The 25,884-nt window shown below is 43.6% G+C and overlaps 1 protein-coding gene across 5 annotated transcripts in view; it reads left to right on the top strand.

Annotated features, from left to right (window-relative positions):
• rilp (Rab interacting lysosomal protein) overlaps nt 1–25,884 on the top strand; it is a 63,656-nt gene that overhangs the window by 32,832 nt on the left and 4,940 nt on the right. For 2 of the 5 annotated variants that reach the window (XM_072243684.1, XM_072243681.1), the window contains exons 4-8: nt 1,757–1,954; nt 4,687–4,862; nt 5,173–5,295; nt 7,172–7,264; nt 17,859–17,957. In XM_072243684.1, the coding sequence (XP_072099785.1) occupies nt 1,757–1,954; nt 4,687–4,862; nt 5,173–5,295; nt 7,172–7,264; nt 17,859–17,957 (689 nt within the window). The remainder of the gene's footprint in view (nt 1–1,756; nt 1,955–4,686; nt 4,863–5,172; nt 5,296–7,171; nt 7,265–17,858; nt 17,958–25,884) is intronic. The other 3 variants (XM_072243686.1, XM_072243685.1, XM_072243682.1) reach the window with 2 other exon arrangements.

Here is a 25,884-nt window from a genome sequence, read left to right as displayed (position 1 = left end):
TAGGTTTGGAATGTTTGACGTGCAATTATTAACATGGAATATTGTCCTTCCTGATGGAGGGTGAGTGAGTATTCAGCTGTGGTCTCTGAAGCTCAGCTAAGAGAAGATCCAGTTTAATTCTCAAACCACCTTTACTTGGGGAAGGAATATTTGGAATGCTGCAGTTGTCCTTTGGACTGTGCTGTAAAAGATGATGGAAAGTGTGCATACCTTGTGTAGTGGCATAAGTCTGGTTCACTTGTTTAAGTTCAGAGCGGGTGATTTGATCCAAGGAGCAACTGTGTATTGTACATCTTTCCATCCAATGTACTTCATTAAAAAAAAAATTACTGGAGAGAATGGGTAACAGATTCCTCAGACACCTACCGAGGAATGCCCTGAAATGCTTTTGTGCAGGAAAAGGACAAAGCAATACTGTAAAACTCTGATAATCTACCCACACATTTGTTTGGAAATTCTGGTGGTTCAGCATCTATCTCACTTAACTTGGTTTTCCACACATATTGTAAACTGACAAGAGCCATGTATCTTCTAGCCTCTTAGCCACACTGTACTCTGCTCTTTCCTTCCATTAAACTCAGCAGGACATTGCTTCTACAGTCCATTCCACTGAAACACTGCAGCCCCGTTCCCCTGCTCTGTTCGATTTCACCAGAGCCCAGTTTCAACGTTCCTTCCACAATTAGCGGTTCTTGATTCTGCACTTCCTTTAAACTGACCTGGTTCACTGGAAAATTTGTTACCACAGCAGAACATTTTAAAAAAAAGTGAGTGAAAGTGTGTTGACATATTAATTAGAACGATATCCAGTTGCTTCTAAGATCTGTGAGTCAGGGATGACCGCAATCTTGGACGCTGGATTATCTGTGGCTGAGGCAGAAGGCAGCACTGGTTTAAAAAGTGTCTTAGAAGATTACTTTTTTTGTCACATGTACAGCAAAACATATAGGCCTCCCATCTGTCCCATGATCCTTTCATATCCCTTTTGCCAATCACCTGTCCAGCTCTTGGCTCCATCCCTCCCCCTCCTGTCTTCACCTATCATTTTGTATCTCCCCCTCCCCCTCCCACTTCGAAATCTCTTACTAGCTCTTTCTTCAGTTAGTCCTGACGAAGGGTCTCGGCCCTAAACGTCGACTGTACCTCTTCCTAGGGATGTTGTCTGGCCTGCTGCGTTCACCAGCAACTTTTATGTGAAATGTGTTGTTTTGTGTTATGTTTGTGATGTTCTTGGGTCAGTTCGTAAGTGTCACCACGCCTCTGTTGACAACATGACATGCACAATTTACTAACCCATACATCTTTTGGGAATGAGGGAGGAATCAGGAGGATATCTGCGTTCAGAGCACTTCAGGCTCTGGGAATTAAATCTTAAACTTCTGAACGAGTGTTGCAAATGGCCTTGGAATAAGGAATGGGCCACTGAATAGCCGTACATTTACTTTCTCTGAGCCTTTTAGTTCTTAGCATGGGGGTAAATGAGCACTTTGGAGGCAGAAAAAACTTAGGTCAGCAATCCTTCCAGAGTTGGGAACCTGTTGACAGCTGATACCGTTTTAAAACAAAGCTGAGAGAAGGGTGCGATGACAGGGAGAGGCTGAAAGAAGGGTGGGGTGGGGTGGGGCGGGGAGATCAGAGCATTAGCAAACACTGCCTGCAAAGGCTTTTTTAAAAAACCCATCAAAGCTGTAAAAAGACTTGATACTGGAACAGCAAGTTGCAACCTGTTGATTGAGTACGTGCTGTCTTGTTTCAGCTGCAGGAGCAGCTGGATCGAGTTCTGAAGGTCAACAACGATTTGCGGCATAAAACGAACATAGTCCAAACACAGCTGAAGTCGGTGCTGGAGAAGAAGGCTGAACTGGAAGTCATGGTGCAGGCAAAGAACAAAGAAATAGACAGACTGCAATCCCACCTGTCCGAGGTTAAGAAAGAAAATGACAAGGACCAGAAGGTATTTATTTTCATTTTACTGCATTTTACAAACCTCAAAGTTGGACGGACATGGATCGATGCCCTATTCCTGAGATTTGAGCAAGTCCCAGACCTGTAGCTATGTGCTACGATGACTCAATCAATTTGGAAGTGTTTGCGATGTGGGATCACTGTAAGAGCTGGAGGAGCTCATTGACTTAACATAACTGATAACAACAAAGCAAGCTCACAGTTGGGACCTTGGGAGGGGGAAGTTGATTTAATCTAATTTGTTGTGGGAAGAAGAATCAAGGATGTTTGAGAAACACATTCCAGGGGTCATTATTGAATGAGAAATTTAACTGGACCAGCCAGATGAAACTGGATATCCCTTGGCAAGTACCTTGTTCCTCTCAATCCCACAAAGCCTATCCACCATCTACAAGGCTTCTCTGGATGAGTGCAGCATCGACACTTAAAATATCACCAACATCCAGACCAAAACATTGGAACCAAAGCATCCAGATCTCATTGGAACCATGTCAGTCTTCCTAAACATTAACTCCCTCCCCCCACCAGTAAACAATGGTTATGCTATGCACCATCCATAACATGCACTAGAGCATCTCGCCAATGCTACTCAAACAATATGCCTGAAATCTGTAATCCCTCTCACCTAAAAGCATGAGATCTGTGGGAACACCGTTAGCCAAAAACACCCTTCGCATCATACACCTTCCTGACTTTATGTATTAAAGCCATGGAACAGCCAACTAAACACATTGCTCGCCACACATTCTGCAATTTTTCATCGAGGTAACGTGACACCTTCTTGTCAAATGTGATTGATATTCTTACTGTCTGTACGCTGCTGGTATTTAGGGCAGCAATGGAGGTGCTCCATCTCTGGTGTTCAGAGCTTCCTTCATCATGTCAGTAGCTTCAGTCTGTTTTCAGTACTGTCAGTCAGGCAAGTCCCTGGTGAGGGCTCAGGAATACCATCACACTGGTATGTAAAAGGAATCTTCGTTGCTGCTTCCATAATAAATTTGTTTTGCAGTCAGGGTTGTTAGCCCTGAGCTGAACCCCCAAACTGGAGGACCTGTAGACCACTCTTAGTCTGACCACTACACTTTGACCTGTTTAGTGTGGGTGACCCTACCAAGAGCAAAGCGTAAAGTCCTGATTCCAGCCAACATAGCTGTCCGGGTCATTGAGACACAAAAGCCTCCAAACCCAATGACAAGGTTGTGGTCCTCTAGTCAAGTGTGTTTTGAGATGCGCATTAAATGCTGACTTGGCTATTCATATTCACATTCCATTAGAGACTAAGTTTTGAAAATCTGAAGGAAATGGAATGATTAGCAGAGAGGGCAAAGGAAGCATCTCCAAATGACCAGACTGGCCTGCTGTCAACCATTCTGAAGCAAACACAACTCATTTAAAGGACTTTGTGTGGAGGAACCTTGGGGAAAAGTTACTGGATGTCCATCTAATGCTCTCGTCATCTTAAGTCTTTATCAGATCTCCCCTTGGCCTCCAGCACTCCAGAGAAAACAGCCCACATTTGTTCAGCCTCTCATTATGGCACATGCCCTCTAATCCAGGCAGCATCCCGGTAAACCTCTTCTGCACCCTCTCCAAAGTCTCAACATTCTTCCTATGATGGGGTGACTAGATCTGTATGTGAGACTCCAGATGTGGCCTAACTAGAGTTTTATGAAACTGCAACATAATGTCCTGATTTTTGCACTCAGTGCCTCGACTAATCAAGACAGGAATGCCATATGCCATCTTTACCGTCCTATCAACCCGTGTGGCTACTTTCAGGAAGCCATAGACTTAGACTCCAAGACCCCTCTGCACATCAACACTGTTAAAGGGTCTTTCCATTAACAATGTACTGTCCCTTTTCATTTGACCTCTCAAAGTGCAGCAGTTCACATTTGGCCAGGTTAAGCTGCATCTGCCATTTTTCTGCCCATATCTGTAATTAATCTATATCCTGCTATATCCTTTGCCAGTCTTCCACACTATTCACAACAGTGGCAGTCATTGTATCAAATGCAAGCTTACTAACCCGTTCATCCGTTTTCATTACAGACATCAGAGATCCGGTATATATCCCTGTAGAACATCGCTAGTCACAGACCTGCCAAAATAAGTTCCAGCAACCACTGCCCTCCTATGGGCAAGCAAGTTCTGAATCCAAACGAACATTTCACCGTGGAACTGAACTTGTGCATATTAATCTTCTGGATGAGCATCCCATAAGGGTCCTGTTGAACGCCTTACTAAAATCCATGTGGATAATATCCACAGCTCTGCCCTCATCAATTACCCTTGTCACTGCCTTGAAAATCACAGTGAAGTCAGTAAGACACAGCTCACCCAGCACAAAGCTATGCTGGTTGTCCCTAATTAAGCCATGGTTTTCCAAATGCTCCTAAATCCTATCCCAAGGAATCCTCTCCATTAACTTCCCTACTACTGATGTGTGTCTCGCTATAATTTCCAGGATTATCCATTGAATAATGCAACAGTAGCTTTTTCCAGTTCTCCAGGACCTCATCTGTAACTAAAGGGGGCATGAAGGTATTGGCCAAAGCCCCAGCAATCTCATCTCTTGCCTCTCCCAATAACCTCTAGTATATGCTGACAGACCCTGGGGACTTATCCACCTTAAAACTCATTAAGAGATTCCATCACTGACTCTGCTAATCAAAATTGACATGATGTTTACAGGGCTCCTTTATCTGTTCTTTTTCTCAGGTGAGCAAAGCTACAAGTGCACCAAATATCAACATGGCTGACAAAATCATCATTGATGTAACAGACCCGAACCGGCCCTGCTTCACGAAACAAGAAATGCGGCAGATTTTGCATGAGCGCAACGAGTTGAAAACAAACCTGTTTCTGGTCCAGGAGGAGCTGGCATACTACCAGAGGTGAGCCTTTTCTGTATGGTGTAGCCAAGAAATATTTAGTTATGATTCACTGATGGGGGAATGCCTCAATTTCTGCACCTCCCTCCTTCCATTTCCTGCCCTGAAGATGGATTGCGGAATCAGTCCACTGTGGTCAGGTGAGTTTATAATCTAAACTGCACTTTGAGATTGCTATCAGGTTTAGCTTGGAAGGGTTATTGTGTATGTGGTTTGGAGTTCTAGATACCATCTTTGCTGAACAATTGAAACATGGACACTGTCTTGGGTGTTGGGCAATAGAGGCTTGAACGATGTGCTTTGATGTTTGCAGAGAGATTTTCAACGATGGAAAATGCCCGACAATTTTCATGGAAGCAATCAAGACGGCAATTAACAAGCAAAGGAAAAAGGTGAAGGCAAAGATGTTGGGAATTCCAGAGAGCATGTGTAGCAGGTAAGTAACTTAATGTGAGGAAAGCAGCACTTAGAATCTGCACCTACCCCACCTTTCCTCCAATTTCACCATTTCAACCCTTGTTGTGTCCACCAAGAAGTGCTGTATTTGGTATTTTTCTCTTGTCATGCTGATAGTCTCTTACTATTAGATCTGTTTCTGTTTTCAATTTCCCTGACAGATCTTCCTTTGCTACCCTTACTGATGAATGTACCTCTTCCCATCTGTAACCCCTTACCCTCCTGAACATAGTGGCAGTGTCCTTGACTGGAAGCTGTCTATCTTTGTTGGGTGGCCAACCTATTAATTCCAAACATTGTATGCATTGGAAGTTGGAGACCTCATAGCAGTAATTGTTGCTGCACATGAAACTCCAATTAATATATCCATCCATTTCTTTCACTCTTATCTAGTGCTACTCTAAGAGGTTTCCAAAGTACCTCTTCAGCAAAGGCACTAAATTTTGAATTGTTTCTGTGCAGTGTTCTGCAGGTATTTTCTTAGATTTGGCACAAAGTTGCGATTTGTATCCAGCATTGCATTGAGAACAGAACTGAGCACCTTGTTTAATGACGCAAACAACAGGAATTCTGCAGGTGCTGGAAATTCAAGCAACACACATAAAAGTTGCTGGTGAACGCAGCAGACCAGGCAGCATCTCTAGGAAGAGATGCAGTCGACGTTTCAGGCCGAGACCCTTCGTCAGGACCCTTCTAGTCCTGACGAAGGGTCTCGGCCTGAAACGTCGACTGCACCTCTTCCTAGAGGTGCACTTTTATGTGTGTACCTTGTTTAATGAACTGAGTCACTGCCCCACCTAGTGGCTTTGCTGAGAACTGCAGAGCTGACCAAGCTCACACTTTTTGCTTCTTCAGTTTACCAAGCTACTTGTCATTTGCAGTTTGTAATGCAAAAGCAAAATTGCTTTAAAATCATCTATTTCTAATAGGCTAAATAATGATGGTTTTGTTGTTTAAAAGAATAATTCTTGGCTCTTTTCAATCTTTGCTATGAAATGTAGAATCTCTGCCGAGTTTCCTTTTGTTTTAAAAGTGCTATGGGATATTTTACTTTTACACACATACAAGTGATTTGTAATGCATTGAGAAGTGAATCCAGTAACACTGCCCCTGTGCTGGGAGGATGAGGAGTTACATACAGCAAATGAAAAATCCGCCAGTGAGAGATGGGCGGCACGATAGTGTAGTGTTTACAGGCGACCCGGGTTCCATTCCTGCCACTGTCAACAAGTACATTCTCCCCGTGAACACGTGGGTTTCCTCTGGGTGCTCCGGTTTCCTCCCACAATCCAAAGACCTATTGGTTAGTAGGTTAATTGGTCGTTGCAAATTGTCCCGTGATGAGGCGAGGGTTAAATCGGAGATTGCTGACCAGCACGTGGCTGGGAGAGCTGGAAGGGCCTAATCTGCTCTCCATCTTGATTATTAAATAAAACCCATGCTCTACTATCAACAGCTTTGGGAGTAGGCCCAGATTAGGCACAGATTTCTTTGATTAGAAGACCATGGATACTCAATTATTTTCAAAATATTCACACTTAATCATTTTCAATCTTCATTTAATTGACAAGGACAGCTAAATATAACTTCTGTGATCTGTAGAAACTCCAGACACTTATCAATTGCACAAATGGGTACTGGCTCAATAGACAGTAGGGTGAAATTCCAGTTATTTATTTTTGAGTGTTAACGATACTATTGCTGGCCATGAAAGTCAAGATTTCTGGAATGCATCTATATTTTTTATTTCAGAGAACATTGTGAGAGCCATTTGTTGAGTGGGGCAGGGGTGCAAAGGCCACTTTACTGATAACAGTTTGTATTATTTTTCTAAAAACAAAATCTTTGTTTCCAAGCAGCGATGAAGAAACTAAAGACGCCCTTCCCCTTCCCAGCTTCCCACAAGACGAAATAGATGCCAAGCCACCCGAGTCGAGAATCAAATCTTTGTGAGTTTTAAACCAGCTTGTGTGAATTCCTTATTGTTTTTATTATTCTGGGTTTGTTCATTGGCTGACTGTAATCATTAGAATAGATGGGGGCCAGAAACAGTGAGAAGCCTTTTTCTTTGTGACTTTAGTTTATTATTCAGACTGAATATGACCACATACACTACCCTGGTGCATTCTGGCAAACGCAAAGTCATTCTATTTATTCCAATATATTCCCTGGATGTGATTATCACTGGAATGGCAACATTTATTGTTTATTCCTAATTACAGTTAAGAATAAATAGTTTTTTTTACATCTAGAGTTGCATATAGACCAAAGTGGATAGCTTTTCAAAATCTTATCCCAAATAGAATTAACGAACCAGCTGTGGTTTTCAAAGTTACAAGTAAAAATATTATGAAAGCACACATTTTCTTGTGGGCATACTCATTAAACCCATATTAGAGTCGATGGTGACCACTCTAACTTGGGTGTTTAGCCAGTGTGCAAAAGATGACAAACTGTGCAAATACAAACAAAAGGGATAATAATAAATAAATAAGCAATGAGTATCGCGAATGTGAGGTGACGAATCCTTGAAAGTGAGTCCATAGGTTGTGGGAACATTTCGATGATGGGGCAAGTGAAGTTGAGTGAAGTTTGGTTCAAGAGCCTGATGGTTGAGGGGTAATAACTTTACTTAACTTTATTGTCACCAAACAATTGATACTAGAATGTACAATCATCATGGTGATATTTGATTCTGTGCTTCGCGCTCCCTGGAGTACACATCGATAGTAGATATTAAAAATTTAAATTATAAACCATAAGTAGAAAATAGAAAAGGGAAAGTAAGGTAGTGCAAAAAAACCGAGAGGCAGGTCCGGATATTCGGAGGGTACGGCCCAGATCCGGGTCAGGAACCGTTCAGCAGTCTTATCACAGTTGGAAAGAAGCTGTTCCCAAATCTGGCTGTATGAGTCTTCAAGCTCCTGAGCCTTCTCCCGGAGGGAAGAGGGATGAAAAGTGTGTTGGCTGGGTGGGTCATGTCCCTGATTATCCTGGCAGAACTGCTCCGACAGCATTTCTAAACCTGCAGGTGTGAATCCTGATGCTCTATATATCTTCTTCCTGATGGCTTTATAATAATATTGCAGTTTTGTAGTTGGTACTGATGTGCGTGGCTATTTTTCCTTAAATGCAGGTTTACTTAGTTCCGTGTGTTTAGGTTTCCCATTTGGTCTGGTGAGATTCAAGCCCACACCTCTGGATCTGTGGGTCAGAAATATGACCACTGGTCCAGCACTTGATTCAAAGAATGTGGAACAAAGTGAGACAGATATTAGATAAATGATCGAAGATTTTCAAAATAGTACATTGTGTTCTCTGGTGTGCAACACCAGATCGGCTAGACGGTTGAAAGAAGGGAAAACAATGAATGGTGCAGGCACATGAGACTGGGATTTCTGCTCTTGTGGGTATAAACAGCACAGTAGAGTGCTTGGCCAGATTCTGTGCTGCATTTTATATGTAATGTTACTGGGTGTTATGGTCTGGAGGTTACATTTGCATTTAAGATTGGATGCTTGTAAGCATATCCAATTATCCAACTTACACGTGTATTCCTTGAACCTAAGATCATAAGACATAGGAGCAGAATTAAGCCATTTGGTCCATCAAGTCTGCTCTGCTATTCCATCATGGCTACTTTATTATCCCTCTCAACCCCATTCTCTTGCTGTCTCCCTGTAGCCTTTGATGCCCTGACAAGAACCTGTCAACCTCCGCTTTAAATGTACTCAATGACTTGGCCTCCACAGCCATCCATGCCAGTGATTTCTGGATAAAGAATTTCCTCATCATCTTGGATGTCCCTCTGTTCTGAGGCTGTCCCCCCTCGTCCTAGACTCACCCACTACAGGAAACATCCTCTCCTCATCAACTCTGTCTAGGCCTTTAATATTCAATCGGTTTCAATGAGATGGCCTCTTATTCTTCTAAACTCTAACCAGTACAGACCCAGAACCATCAAATATTCCTCTTACGTTAACCCTTTCATTCTCATGAACCTTCTCTGGAGCTTCTCCCATGCCGGTACATCATTTTGTAGATAAAACTGCTCACAATGCTCCAAGTGCAGTCTGACCAATTCCTCAGCATTACGTCCTTGATCTTTTATTCTAGTCCTCTCGAAATGAATACTAACATTGCACTTTTGTCCCTTTGCACCTCTAATTTCTGAATTTTCTTCTCATTTAGCAAATAGTCTATATCTTTATTCCTTCAACCAAGTGTGTGACCATATACATTCCAACAGTATATTCTATCTGCCACATCTTTGCCCACTCTCCTTATCTGTGCAATTCCTTCTGCAGACTGTCTGCTTCCTCAGCATTACCTGCCCTTCCGCTGAATTGTCTATACTTGTAAGAAGATAGAATGAGGCTATTCAGTCCATCGGGTCATGCCATCCCTTCAGTCCCATTTTTCCCTTCTCCTTATTTCCCTGTGGTTCGGAAGTTTGTTCTCTCCCATAATTTCTCACCAACTCCCCTTTGATTCCGTCTGTTATTGTGATAAGCAAAGAAACTGGAACATCATGATGAACATCATCATCAAGGATGGAATACATACACTCTATACAGGTGACACTGGATCAAGTTCATGGAACTTTGGGTCATTTAAGGAGGCCATTCTGTTTACTACTGGATCCATGCTGGCTTCCACAGATCAGGTCCAACAGTCCCACACTTCCTCTGCTCGTTTCCTTGGAGCTCTTCAACTTGTTCTCCCCCATGTTCCCATTACTTTACTTTATTGTCGCCAAACAATTGATACTAGAGCGTACAGTCATCACAGCGATACTTGATTCTGCGCTTCGCGCTCCCTGGAATACAAATCGATAGTAAATATTAAACATTTAAATTATTTATCATAAATAGAAAATAGAAAAGGGAAAGTAAGGTAGTGCAAGAAAACCGAGAGGCAGGTCCGGATATTTGGAGGGTACGGCCCAGATCGGGTCAGGATCCGTTCAGCAGTCTTATCACAGTTGGAAAGAAGCTGTTCCCAAATCTGGCCATATGAGTCTTCAAGCTCCTGAGCCTTCTCCCGGAGGGAAGAGGGACGAAAAGTGTGTTGGCTGGTTGGGTCGTGTCCTTGATTACCCTGGCAGCACTGCTCCGACAGCGTGCAGTGTAAAGTGAGTCCAAGGACGGAAGATTGGATTCAAACCCTCTGTATGAATGCTATTGGCATTTACTAAGTTTACATCAGTCACTTAACCCACTAGCGTATCACTGTGAAAGGAAGTGAAGGGGCATAGGTTTAATTTAACTAGTAGAAGTGTTTAAAGAGAGCTGAGGTCCAAGTTAACCTTTCTTCAAAGTTCAAAGTACATTTATTATCAATGTACACTCAGACATCCCACCCTGCAAAAACTCATTTCAGGGAGGTAGCACCATCAATTTGCGGGAGACTTCCGGGAGAAGTGGGATGTCTGCAATAGAGTAGCTCCTTAGCAGCTAGCCAGCTAGTTTAAATAACATTAGCTATGCTAATGAACGAATGACACCTGTTAAACTCATCTCAACATGTCTTTTACAGTCTTAACCCACCATGGGCAATAGAAAAGTCACTGTTGCAAACAGTGCAGCGAGCAACACTGTCATTATTTTTGACCCCTATTAGGCAGGGGTACACTTTAGTGTAGTCTGGGGTGACGTACGTTTGATATTTTCTTTTTTTGGAACTCTCTCGCTCTTGCTGTTGCTCTCACTCTCTCTCTCGCTGGTGGTCGCTCTCGCGCTCTCTCTCATGCACGCACTTGCTTTCTCGCTCTTGCTCTCGCGCTCTCTCTCCTGGTCGCTCTCACTTGCACTTGCTTTCTTGCTCTCGCTCTCGCGCTCTCTCTCATGGTCGCTTACTTGCACTTGCTTTCTTGCTCTCGCTCTCGCGCTCTCTCTCATGGTCGCTCACTTGCACTTGCTTTCTTGCTCTCGCTCTCGCGCTCTCTCTCATGGTCGCTCACTTGCACTTGCTTTCTTGCTCTCACTCTCGCTGTCACACTCTCTCACTCGCGCTCGCTGACTCGTGCTTGCTTTCTTGCTCTTGCGCTCGTTCTCTCGCTCTTTCTCGCGCGTTCTCTCAGACTTGCTCTCAAAAAAATCAGTTTCCAGGACATTGTATATAATTTGCGGGCATCAGGGAGCTACTATTAATATACGGGAGACTCCCGGAAGTTCCGGGAGAGGTGGGATGTCTGTACACTATATACAGCCTCGAGATTTGTCTCCTTAAAGGGCAGCCACGAAACAAAGAAACCCAATAAAACCCATTTAAAACAAAAAGACTGTCAAATACCCAGTGGGCAGAAAAAAAATTGTGCCAACAATAGTAAGCAAATGACATTCAGTACAGCAGTTCGCAAAAGTGAGTTCACAGCCACGAAGCCAGTCATCACTGCAGCAGGCCCGGGAGCCCATTTGTTGCAGGCCACAGCCTCAGTTCAGCACAGAGACAAGAAAACCTCGTGAGCAGCGAGCTGAACTTCAGACCCTTCCTCGCCTCTGGCCTTGACACCCTGACCTTTTCAATCTGGCCCAGCACTTAAACAGTGGATCATTTCTCAGGCCTGGGCCCTGCCACTTTGATATGCTCTCAGGCCCAGGCCCTGACACCTTGATTTGGCCTATACTTAACTTTTCCAATCTGGCTCGGTGCTTAAATTGGTCAAACAACGGCTTGTTTCTTGGTTTTGGGCCTGGGCCCTGCTGCTTTGATTTGACCTGTACCTGACCTTTCCAATGTGGCCTGGTGCTTAAAAAGGTCAAACATTGGCTTGTTTCTTGCTTTCTGGCCCGGGCCTCACTGCCTCGATTCTGCTGCTTTTTTTGTTCAGTCTTGGCTCCAATGCGGTCGTGAGGGTTGAACTTATTTATTGAAAGGTCATAGGTAACACCAGATTTTTTTTTCTCCAGCTGGACAGACAGTAGAGCGCACAGCAGTTTGGATTGTTTCACATGCTGTTGTGTGGAGGGCAACTTCCTCAGTTGGAGGCATTGCAAGTTTTTAACTAACCTATAAAAATAATGTCAACATGTTTTAAAAAGTGCCTGCGACCTTTGTTTCCAGAGACTATTTGTCCAGTTGTAATAGATGTACACATTGAAACATTAGACTGCACTCAGTGGCTCAGATGGACCAGTGAACTGGGTGTGAAACCTTAATCTGCTTGCTTCAGTTCCCTGTGGTGTGAGGCGGTTTTGGAGGCGAAGGGATTGACAGTCTGTCCAGAGAGACCTGGAATTTGGAAGGAGGCCATTTGGCCCACAGCGACTTAGTATGTTTTCATACTTGAACCATGAGTTAACTAGGTCCTTCCACGCACTGAGTCCATGCTGAACATCAAGCGCCTGAAACATGGGATTCTGTAAATACTTGAAATCTGGAGGAACAAACACAAAATGCTGGAGGTCAGGCAGCATCTAGGGAAGAACCCAGAATAAGGTGGCTGGGGGAGGGGGGGGAAAGGAAGGAGTACAAGCTGGCGTGTGATAAGTGAAGCCAGGTGAGGGGGAAAGGTGGGTGAGTGGAAGAGCAGGGGTGGGGGGGGGGAATGAAGTGAGAATCTGGGAGGTGATGTGGAAAAGGTAAAGGGCTGAAGAAGAAAGAATCTGAAGGGAGAGGAGAATGGACCATGGGGGAGAGGGAAAGAGGAGGGGCACCAGAGGGAGGTGATGGGCATGGGGGGAGAAGAGAAAGGGTAAAGGGAGAGCCAGAATGAGGAATGGAAAAAGAGGGAAGCGGGGGAGAGAAATGAGAGAAATCAATGTTTGTACTATCAAGCTGGAGGCTACCCAGCTCCCTCATTAATTCCATTCTCCTCGCATTTCATCAGTGTTGTAGTTTCTATCAGGCTCCTTATCCACCTTGCAGATGGTAGAAAGTCTTGAGTGTCAGGTGGTGGTGAATCAATCCCTGTAAAATACTCACATCTGATTTGTTCTTTTGAGTCAGTTAATTCTGTGGCTGGTCCAGTTGAGTTACTGGTCAGCTATGACCTCCCCAAGATGTTCTGGTGGAATGTTCCAACACAGTGATACCATTGAGTGTGAGGGATACGCGGTTAGACTCCCTTGCTGAAAATGGCTGTTGCTTGACACTACTGTGATGGAAGTGTTACTTGCCACTTGTCTGCTCATGCCTGAATGCTGTCTGTCCTGCTGTGATTACAAATTAACTGTGCTATCATTTTCAACAACCCACGTCTGACCTTATTATCGAGGGTATGTCACCAATGAAGCAATTGATGACTGTTGGTGTAAGGATTCCACAAGGTTCAATGGAACAAATATTTACATATATAGATTTAATTGAGGGAAGAATTTTGGTCAGATTGTATACAGAAGTTCTGTATTCTGGTCAGGTTGTAGGGAGAGTTTCCTTTCGTATTTTATAAGACCATAAGACGTAGGAGCAGAATTTGGCTATTCGGCCCATTGAGTCTGCTCTGCCATTTCATCCATGACTGATCCATTTCCTTCTCAACCCTACTCTCCTGCCTTCCACCGTAATCTTTCACACCCTGACTAATCAAGAACCTATCAACCTCCGCCTTAATTACACTCAATGATCTGGCCTCTGCAGCCGCTTGGCAACAAATTCCGCATATTCACCACCCTCTGGCTAAAGAAATTCCTCCTCATCTCTGTTCTAAAGTGATGTCCCTCTATTCTATGGCTGTGCTCTCTGATCCTAGATTTACCCCACTATAGGAAACATCTCTCCACATTTACTCTATCTAGTGTTACGTACCCTGTAACTGGGTTGCCAAACCAGCAGAAATGGATCACTCAGTTGGAGTCTGGATTACTAGATCTAAGAAAGGTTTATTAAAGAAACAAGCAACACAGTAATCGAAAGGATAATAAATGCAACAGTTCAGCAATGATAAACACATGTGCACAGAATTAAGATAACAGGATCAATCAAGCTCTATCGTTGTCTCGGGGTAAATGACCAATTTCAAAGTGACACAAAGTCCAGTTCAATTTAGTTCAGTTCGCAGTAATCGTTGCCATGGCGATGAACAACGTGGGGGGGAAGGAGAAAGAGAACAAGAATGAATGATCATTCAAAACGGCTTCCACACACAGACCTGCGATATTGCTCACAAGCAGCTTTCGGGCGAGTCCTTTGTGATGTCACCTGGGGTCACCGACTGTGACCGCTCCTCCAGATGAGGTCAATCCTCTGCAGTGAACCTGGCACCCAAGCAAGGGTGGACACACACCGGGTTCTCGCTGATCGTACCTTTCCACCCTGGACGTCTATGGCTTGGTTCCGCAACCAACCTTCCAAAACGACTCCCGCCGACTTGCGGGGGGGGGGGCACTGCTTCCAGGGTCTCGTTACCTCGTGGTGTTGTGTGTGTCCTGCCTTAGCAAACCTGTCCCTTTTTATCCCCCTGCTGGGGTATCGCCTGTCCATCACACTTCAAACAGTTCAGGGTTCAAAGTTGGAGCCGATCTTGACAATACCCAGACTGATGGCTCCTTCATTAACATCTCCAAATGCTGCTTCATTGTGTTCCTTATCTCTCCCTCTCCTGAGGACAGGTGGCAGACCAACTGCTGATGCCACTGGTGCTAGCCCAGGCCAGCAAACATCTTAATTTATGTGTATTCTCGTCACACTAGGCCTTTCAATATTTGATAGTTTTCAATGAGATTTCCCCTGCACATCCTCATTCTTCTAAATTGCAGTGAGTAAAGGCCAAGAACGATCAATCGCTCCTCATACCTAACCATACTGTGGTCAGGTTGTAAGGAGAGTTTCTTTCCGCATTTTGTTTAGGTTGTATGAAGAGGTTCTTCCACTACATTCCTAATTTGATAATTGAGTGAAAACTCACTGACATGGATTTGCATGACGGATTTCCAGGAGCAATTTTACAAGGGGGCAGACAGGCATTTCAGCCTCTGTTCTCTAATGGTTTCACCTCATCTGAGGTTAGAGGTCATTGGACTTCCACTCCGGAGGCTGGAGTGTGAGGTTCAGAGCAGTATTGAGGGCATGCTGCCTTTGGAGGATGAAACTTTAAACCCACGTTCCATCAATGATCTTGGGTGAATATCGAACTTTTTGTGGCATGATCTGAAGGAAAGAAAGGGAATTATTAAACCACCTGTCGTTATTAAAATGGATTATCAGTTCATTCATATCACTGCCTTTCTCTGCACCTTATTTATTTTAGTTAGAGATACAGAGCAGACCAGGCCCTTTCTGCCCAGTAACCCACCTGTTTAACCCCAGCTTAATCACAGGACATGTATGGCATGTGGCCAAGTGGTTAAGGAGCCGGTCTAGTGATCTGAAGGTCGCTAGTTCGAGCCTCAGCTGAGGCAGCGTGTTGTGTCCTTGAGCAAGGCACTTAACCACACATTGCTCTGCGACGACACCGGTGCCCGGCTGTATGGGTCCTAGTGCCCTTCACTTGGACAACATCGGTGGTCCATACAACCTTGCCCAGGCCTCAGTCAACGTTGAAAATCAATGGACAGCTGAAGAAAGGGAGAATCACAGGACAATTTACTATGACCATGCAGTTCACAAGGAGCTAGGGTGGTACCGTGGCGCTCCTGGTCTGTTGGCTACGTCTCTTTACATCAATGGTGAGGTTTACTCGATAGGATCATGGTAGCTCAGTCACTTGGTATATTCTCAAGGCAGTGTGATAGACTTTTATACATTAGGGCATCAAGGATTATGGAGTTACTGCAAAACAACTGGCCCCAAACTAAAAGATCTTACTTAGTTAGTGAGTAGAAGCAAGGGACCAAATGGTGGGATCGTACTTCTACTTATGCTAGCTCTACATAAGGAGGGGAAGGCCAAGCAGTCATGCAGGCCTTTCCCACCATTGCGGCTGATCTTGTGCCTCAGGTCCACCTTCCAACCCAGGCAGCAAATTTCTTGATCAGCTTGGTGCTGGCAATCTATCTGTAGTGATCATTATCAGCTGCAGTGTGGGAGTCCCTGAGCTTCTCAAGGAATGTCAGCAGCAGCCATTAGGAGGTTGTATGGATGACTTGTGATATTTCATCCTATCTCCATGTCTTTGCTTCATGTGGAAAGGCAACAATTACTAATTGCTCTGTGGAAAATATTGTGCACGGATATGATAGCACTGGACTGTAGCTTGATTTGATGTACTGTTCTCGCACTGGCTGGCTTGCCTTCAAATTAAGGACATTCAGATCTTTGCTATTTAGTATTAGCTATGGTAATTCAATCCATCTGCAAATGTGATGTCAAATGTGATAGCTGAGAGGAATTCCAGTCTGCTCAGAATAAACCTGGGGGTGCCTGACTCTCCTGTGGCAAGAATGGGCCAAAGCAAAAATGAGACAGCTTCAAGAAATTAGCGGCTGGAGCGTGAGGAATGATATAGGGACGGAGGTTGGTGAATCCAGTGTGGTTGTCCGTTCACCCATTCATTAAGTGGGCAGGATATCAGAGTGTCAACTGGCATGGCTGAAGACCTGATACTTCATTGTGAAAACATCTCCTTGTAGCAGGGATTCCCAACCTGGGGTCTACAGACCCCTCAGTTAATGGTAACAGTCATTGGCATAAAGAGGGTTGGGAGCTCCTGCCTTAGAAGTTTCTGGATTGCGGAAGTAACGTACACTGGCTGAGCAGCATAAAAAACTTCAGCTTGGCTTGGTGCTTTTACTTACCGCATTCTCAATGAGCCGTAATGAGCTGATGTAAAACCCCACCAACAGCACCTGATCATACCTTTGATCAGATCAAAGGTCTCTTGCTGCGTCAGCCAGGCTGTGTTAGGATAAAATGGGATTCCAGTTAGATATTTAGCCCTACTAATGGACCCCCCACCCCCCGCCATATAGACATGTGTCCATTCTCAGTCAGTGCAGGGAGAACGAACCACAAGACAGGAATATAGATAAACATGGCTTTGGAATGCATTTTTCCTTGTGATTTTACTGACCACTACTAGATAGATGAGGAATTTCTAATTTCTCATGTATTTGTGGAAAAGACATGCATATGAATTGATAAAAATGAATGTGCATTGACTTCTCCAACTTCCATTAATGCCCCACCTCCCCCTCGTACCCCATCCGTTATTTATTTATATACACATATTCTTTTTCTCTCTCTCCTTTTTCTCCCTCTGTCCCTCTCACTATACTCCTTGCCCATCCTCTGGGCTTCCCCCTCCCCCTTTTCTTTCTCCCTGGGCCTCCTGTCCCATGATCCTCTCATATCCCTTTTGCCAATCAACTGTCCAGCTCTTGGCTCCATCCCTCCTCCTCCTGTCTTCTCCTATCATTTTGGATCTCCCCCTCCCCTCCCACTTTCAAATCTCTTACTAGCTCTTTTCTCAATTAGTCCTGACGAAGGGTCTCGGCCTGAAATGTCGACTGTACCTCTTCCTAGAAATGCTGCCTGGTCTGCTGAGTTCACCAGCAACTTTTATGTGTACATTCTTTAATGTATTCATTAGTTATAGACCACTAAATATTTAAGAAATGTATCTTTTTTTTACTTGTATGTAACATTTCCATATCTATTTTTCAGAGATCCACCTCCAAAGTTTAGAACTGCTTTGCAAAGTACTGTCTTCCATGAAATCCAGATCTGGATTTTGGAATTGCTTTGCAAAGTACTGTCAGCCAGGTAAATAAGTAAATATTTTATGTAGATAAGTATGTAGAGAAGTAGATTTCTAAACATCTGTGTAAACCAAGCGACTACTTAGATTTTAAATACTGCTGCCTTTTGATAGAATGATTGAACAGACCAATCTTGAGGTATATGGGGTGTCAGGGAGGTAGTTCGTGCCTAACCAATCTTATAAGCTTTTTGAGGAAGTTGTCAGCAAAGTTGATGAAGACAAGGCACTGGATATTGTCTACGGGCTTTAGCAAGGCCTTTGAACCTTCTTGACCAACCTCCCATGAGATCTTGCCAGTCACTTGGCATTCAAGGTGAGATAGTCATCATATGGGAGCCCAAGCACGGGAGGATGAACCTTGGGCGCCCTCCCAAGACTATGGTCAACACGCTCCTAGAAGACAGCGGCGTGGCTAATGTAGATGAACTGAACATACTGATGAGGGAGGGGGAGAGGTGGAGAGTCCGTCATTGTGCCTGACACCGACCCCCTAGGCCTGAGTCGATGTAGTAGTAGTAGTCTAGTTGGGACCTCTATGTACTGATCAAGGAAACTTTCTTGAACACATTTGACACTTTTTCCCATCCAGCCCTTTTACAACATGAGTATCCCAGGCGCTATGTGGAAAGTTAAAATCACCTACTATCACAATGTTATGTTTCTTGTGACAATATGTGGTCCCTCTACAAATTTGCTTCTCTAAGTCCCATGGACTGTTGGGTGGGCTATAAGATAATCCCATTAGCGTGGCCATATCTTTCTTATTCCTCAGTTCAACTGATAAAGCCTCACTAGACGAGCTCACCAGTTTGTTTTGTCTGAGCACTGCTGTGATATTTTCCTGAATTAGAAATGCAGCATTTAATCCCTCCCACTCTATCACGTCCAAAGTAACAAAACCCGAAAAGCACTAGGAATACTACCCTTCCTGCAACCAAGTCTCAAAAGTGGCTACAATGTCATAATTTGACATGGTAATCCATGCCCTAAGCTCATCCACATTTCGTACAATGCTCCTTGTGTTGAAATAGACACAGCTCAGAACATTACTTCCACCTTTTGATTCCTGATATTGTATGTAGGTTTAACAACACCTTTGTCCACAACCGTTCCACTATTGATTCTGGCACTGTGGTTCTCCCTGTAACTTTAGTTTAAACCACCCCAGTGCAGCACTAGCAAAACTTCCCACTAGGGTGTTAGTTCCCCCTCCATTTCAGATGCAATCTGTCCCTTCTTCCCTGGGAGAGAGAGCAGTAATTCAAAATATGAAGCCTTCCCTCCTGTACCATCTCCTAAGCCATGTGTTAAATTGTATGATCTTATTTTTGGCCTCACTAGCACGGGGCATGGGTAGCAATCTTGAGATTACAACCCTGGAAGTCCTGCCCTTTAACTTAGCATCTAACTCTCTGAACTTACTTCTCCTACCCATGTCATTGGTACCGACATGGGCTACAACCTTTGGCTGCTCACCCTCTCATTAAGAACACTGTGGGCTCAGTCCAAGATGTTCCTGAGCCTGGCACCCAGGAGGCAACATACCATCAGGGAACTGCACTGTCATCCACAGAACCTCCTTTCTGTTCCCCTAACCAACAAATCCCCTATCATTACAGCTAGTCTTTTCTTCCTTCTTTTTGAGCCACAGAGCCAGAGACCTGATGCTGTGGCTTTCCTCTGGCTGCATATCCCCTTTCCCCCTCCTGATGTCTTCCCAGTTACCTCCCAACGTGTTCTGTCTATCAACCCCTCAGCCTCCTGAAAGATCTAGCATTTATTGAGTACCATCTCCTGCTCCAGCTCCTTAACACGGTCTGTTAGAAGCTGCAACTAGATGTACTTCTTGCAGCTTTAGTCATCAAGGACACAGGAGGTCTCCCTGCCTTTCCAGATCCCGCAGGAGGAGTGTTGCACTATCCTGTCTGGCACCCCCACTGCTCGAAAAAAATAAATAACAGAAATCTACCGACTGTCACAATGTTATGTTTCTTGCAACAGTATGTGGTCTCTCTACACATACACCTCTGTCAAAACACACACACACACACACACACACACACACACACACACACACACACACACACACACACACACACACACACACACACACACACACACACAAATATATATTTAATTTCTCATAGTAAATGTTTCCTGCCTCAGTCTGCCAGGAGTCTATGTTCATATTTTTTCTCTTTTTTTGGATATAAAAAGGAGCATTTACGATTTGAATTTTTTTCTCTTACAAATTTAGTTCCATGTTCTACACGCCCCTATCAATTCTCTCACCTTCAGAAATGCTGTCAATCCCTCAGGCATACTGGAGTTTTTGGCAACATTACAAGCTGTTTTATTTGCTCTACTACCATCCTTTTTTTTTGTTTTAATGTGATGATTGACACCAAATATGTTGCTGTATAAGTAAGAGGGGTAGGCGTAATAAGCTGCAGCTTCAGCCTACACCCTTTTTAAAGAATATCTGGTTTTCTTCGTTGTAATTTTGTCCTGTGAAACCATCATTATGAGATCATCATTGAAAATGATGCTTTTTGTTACGTTTGTACTGACTGAAAAAAATTTCATTCAACCTTTTTGTGAGTGTTGGTCCCATTCCCTCTGCGTTTTCAGCCTTATTGGGATGCGGACTAATGACGAACTCTAGATTCACTCTTTAAATGTTAATCTTTGCCTGTTTGCAGTCATTCAAGTTTCCTATTTCATTGAAGTCAACTCATGTCTTATGTCTTTGAAGTTCAAGCACTTGCCTGGGTTCCACCCTCCTGTTTTGTGCCTGAACTTTGTATCTCTGAGTGACCAAGGACTAAAGGACAAAACAGAGCAGAGTCAATCTAGAGCTGAAAATAACCTTTCAACTTCAATTGCACTGATACAGGTAGTACAGGTTCCATCAATAACATCCCACATTTAATTATTACTCATCTTAATTTTCTGTTTTTCCTGTTCAATGTTGTCTGTGACTTAAGATCTGTAATCTTAGAGTGAAGTAACTTTTCTATTTGGCATTTTCATGCTGACTTGCCCACAAAAATGGGCAAATGGACAAATCCAATTAATGATTGCAAAATACTTTTCATGACTTAGATTATTATTACAAATTCTTCAACTTAATTGCATTTTCCCCACAAATGTCAGTCTGTGACCAGTAACCAAGGGAATGCAGGGAAATGACTTTTACCCCTGTTCCTTTCAAGGTCCAAGCTTTCCATTTATGGCTTCTCCTTTGGAGATGTAAAGTCTTGAGGGCCCATAAAAAAGCCTTTTCCCTCTTTCGCTTTACTTGCAGAAGCCTTTTGCAAATGGAGAACTGTTAATTCCAGCTGCTGCTGTAGAGGAAAGAGGGTATGCTGCTCAGTCACTTGTTTACAGTTTTTATAAAGTAGTGTTTACTTGGTCCGGTTCTCCTAATTTTAATGGGAGCTGTTCTTTGTCTCGTACTACTGTGCCATTTTCCTTGTTCTCATTCCTATTAATTAATAGCGTTTTCAGTGTTGACTGTGAAGACCCATAGAGAACCATAGAGAAGCCAGATGGAATTCAAGCCCACTTGTAAATCTATAACTTTTCTGACCATCTCATCCATAATTTGCCAAGATTAGCAGGGAAGTTGTGACTAAGATCTCCTATTTCAAAAGAACTTCCCTCTCTCCCCTCTTCTATTGCCCACTCTGCCCCCTTGTCTCTTCTTGTCATCTTGCCATCTATTCCATCATCTAAATCATTGATATACAGCATAAAAAAAGTTGTAACTCTGACCCCTGCGGAACACCGCTAGTCACTGGCAGCCAACCAGAAAAGGATCCTTTTATTCCTACTCACTGCCTCCTACCAATTAGCCAATGCTATAACCATGCCAGCAACTTTCCTGTAATGCATGGGCTCTTAACTTGGTAAGCACCTCATGTGTGGTACCCTGTCAAAGGCCCTCTGAATGTCCAAATATACAACATCCACTCCATCCCCTTTTATCTATCCTACTTGCAATCTCAAAGAATTGCAACAGGTTTGTCAGGCAAGATTTTCCCTTAAGGAAACCATGCAGACTTTCTCCTATCTTGTCCTGTGTTACCAAGTATTCCATAACCTCATCTTTAACAATTGACTCCAATATCTTCCCAACCACTGAGATCAGGCTGACTGGTCTGTAATTTCCTTTCTGCTGCCTTCCTCCTTTCTTAAAGAGTGGAGTGACATTTGCAATTTTCCAGTCCTTTGGCACCATGCCAGAGTCCAATGATTCTTGAAAGATCATTACTAATACCTCTGCAATCTCTTATCACTACCTCCTTCAGAACCCTAAGGTGTAGTTTAGGTGGCTTCACCTATCACTTTCTAGCTATACTCCTTCCTCCCCCCTTTATTCTGCCATCTTTCCCCCTCTTTCCCAGTCCTTTAGAAGGGTCTTGTCCCAAAATGACGACTGTTTATTCATTTCCATGGATGCCATTTAACCTGCTGAGTTCCTCCAGCATTTTGTAAGTGTGAGTGTTAGCGTAAGTGTGTGTCTGTGTATGTGTTGCTTTGGGTTTCCAGCATCTGCAGAATCTCTTGTGTTTAGAACTTCCAGATGTTTTCTGTGGTACTGACAGTCACAGCCAAAATTCCTTTTGGGCCTCAGATTTTGTTTGGCAGCTGCAAAGTGTCTGGTTTTTCAACAAAGCACAGCATAGTGTAAAGTGGCTAGGGTATTGTACCTCAAAGAAGAGAAATTTCTGAAGTATAGAGTGCTTTAGAATACAGATTTCAGAAACTTATGAATACTGACGGCTTGCAATGCAACTTCACCCTGTAAAGAGACCTTATTTTGAAGGATAGGAGTTTAAATTCATGTATTTAGCAGCTGAGCCAAAAATCCTAATGTTAGATGTCTTCCTGCGTGCGGAACACCTGTCTGGAAAAGCAGCATCCAGAATCCATGTCTACCTGCAGAATTCTAGGACATTTTCTTTAGCTGGATTCCCATATCATCTCTGTATTGTTTCATTGGCACCAAGTTCCATTCAAGTGAGGTGCAATTTGCTGAGTTAGTTTTCTGTGAATGTGCTTGCTCCATCCATTTGAGCTAATGAAATATAGTTAATCTGATACTTAATATTTCTGCTAATAAATCCATTAATATAAAGTATGTTGGCTACACCGAGATTTTCAGCAGCCAGCTGCTGGAACTGCAGTATATAGTGTCAGGCTTCATTGTGTGCATGTCCAGTGTTGTTCGACCCTGTTTGTTGCTGGCAGAAGTAGTAAAAATCCTTCAACACTTCTGGCCTTCACATATGATTTATTTTATAGAGGTTGTGCATCTATCAAACCTTGGGGAAAGTGTAGGGTGAGCTGGATAGGTTCAGCCATTTTGATGCTTGTTATAAGCATTGTAAGGACGGAGTTTTGGGTTTACTGGCAATGTTTGACTTTGTTCTTTCGATCCATATCAAAAGAAATGACAACATTGTGTGGCAGAGACAAACAGCCAGAGAATGAAAGATATTAGCTCTACATTGTTCATCCTCAGGATAGGAAAACGTTGAATAGTTAAGGGATGTGATTTATTTATTTGTTCTTTGTATCACAAGCTGAAAATTGCACATAGAGCCATCACTAGCAAGCTCCATCTTTGTTTGTATTAATATATTTAGCAAAAGCTTAGTGAAGGTGTTGGGGAGGGTTTAAACAAGGTTGCCAAGAGGAACCCGGTTGGTAGGTTAGATGATGGAGCACTTACTGTAAAGGTAGATGTAATGTGTAGAGATAGGGTATAATTGCGGTCAGTTGGATGGGTTGAAATGTGTCTCTTTCAATGCAAGAAATATTAGGAACAGGGGTGGTGAATTTAGAGCATGGAACGGTGTACAGACTGATGATGTTGTGGCCATTATCAGTCGTGGCTGTCAGAAGGGCAGGATTGGCCACTGGATGTTTCAGGGTTTACATATTTCATAAGGGCAGCGAGGAAGATAAGAGGGCGGCGATGTGGCATTGCTAATCGGAGGTATTATCACAACTGCAGAAAAGGAGGCCATCATGTAGGTCAAATATGATGACAGAATATAGTATTAGGACTCTTGGCAGTGTGGAGGATCAGAGGGATCCTGGGTCCGAGTCCATAGGACACTCAAGGCTGCTGCGCAGGTTGACTCTGTGGTTAAGAAAGCATACAGTTTATTGACCTTCATCAATTGTGGGATTGAGTTTAGGAGCCGAGAGGTAATTTTGCAGTTATATAGGACCCTGGTCAGACGGAGTACCGTGCTCAGTTCTGGTCACCTCACTATAGGAAGGATATGGAAACCATAGAAAGGGTGCAGAGGAGATTTACAAGGATGTTGCCTGGATTGGGGAGCATGTCTTATGAGAATAGGTTGAGTGAACTCAGCCTTTTTTCCTTGGAGCGACGGAGGATGAGAGGTGACCTGTTAGAGGTGTATAAGGTGATGAGAGGCATTGATCGTGTGGATAGTCAGAGGCTTTTTCCCAGGGCTGAGGTGCTTAGCACAAGAGGGCGGAGGCTTAAGGTGCTTGGAAGTAGGTACAGAGGAGATGTCAGGTTAAGTTTTTTATGCAGAGAGTGGTGAGCGCGTGGAATGGACTGCTGGCAACGGTGGTGGAGACGGATATGATAGGGTCTTTTAAGAGACTCCTGGACAGGTATGTGGAGCTGAGATAAGTAGAGGGCTAGGTAGGCCTAGGTAATTTCTCAGGTAAAGACATGTTCAGCACAGCTTTGTGGGCCGAAGGGCCTGTATTGTGCTGTAGGTTTTCTATGTTTCTATGTAGTGGGTCAGTGTGGGTAGAAGTCAGAAACAGAAGGAGAACAAATCATTCTATTGAGAGTACTCTATAGAAGTCCAATAGCAACAGAGACACCAAGGAGTAGATTGGGAGGCAGATTTTGGAAGGGTGCAGAAGTAACAGGCTTATAGCCATGGGTGGCTTCAACTTCCCTAATTTGATTGGCACCTCCTTAGTACAAAAGCTTTGGATGGGCAGAATTTGTTAAGTGTTTCCAATAAGGACTCCTGACACAATATGTAGACGGACTAACAAGACAAGAGGCCATACTAGATCGATACAGAGTACTATCTAGTACTCTCATGTAATAAAGCTGGCCAGGTGACAGATCTCTTGGTGGATGGGCATTTCGGAGATAGTGAGAACAACTTCCTGACCTTTACCATAGGCTTGAAAAGGGAAAGGAGCAGATGGTATAAGAAGATATTCAATTGGGGGAGGGTGAATTATCTTGCTATTAGGTAGGAACTTTGGATGTAATTTGGGAACAGATGTACTCAGGGAAATGCATGGAGTTCTTTGTAGATTTGTCCCATTGAGGTAGGGAAAGGATGGTAGGGTGAAGGAATCTTAGTTGACAAGCAACATGGAACATCTAGTCAAGAGGAAGAAAGAAGAATACTTGTGCTTTAGTAAGCAAGGATCAGACAAGGCTCTTGAGAGTTATAAAGTAGACAGGAAAGAGCTTAATAAGGGACTTAGGAGAGCTAAAAGGGGTATGAGAAGGCCGTGGCAGGTAGGATTAAGGAAAGCCCTCAAGGCATTCCACATGTATATGAAGAACAAGAGGATGACTAGAGTGAGGATAGGACCAATCAAAGATAAAAGAAAAACATATGCCTGGGGTCAGAGTAGTTTGGATGATGTCCTTAATGAATAATTTGCTTCAGTATTCTCCAGTAAGAGGGATTTTGACAAATGTGAGGACCTGGACAAATATGCTGGAACATGTGAACATTAAGAAAGAGGATGTGCTGGAACTTTTGAAAAACATTAGGATAGGTAAGTCCCCTGGACTGGATTGGGTCTGCCCCAGGTTACAAGGGGCATAACTTTCAGGTGTTTGGTGTTTGGTTAGGGGCATGTCAGGTAGGCTTTTTACACAGTGTTGGGTGCATGGAA

The sequence above is a fragment of the Mobula birostris genome, chromosome 25 (genome assembly GCF_030028105.1).
Source record: "Mobula birostris isolate sMobBir1 chromosome 25, sMobBir1.hap1, whole genome shotgun sequence".
NCBI classification, from domain to species: Eukaryota; Metazoa; Chordata; class Chondrichthyes; order Myliobatiformes; family Myliobatidae; genus Mobula; species Mobula birostris.
This window is presented reverse-complemented; position numbering and strand designations above follow the sequence as displayed.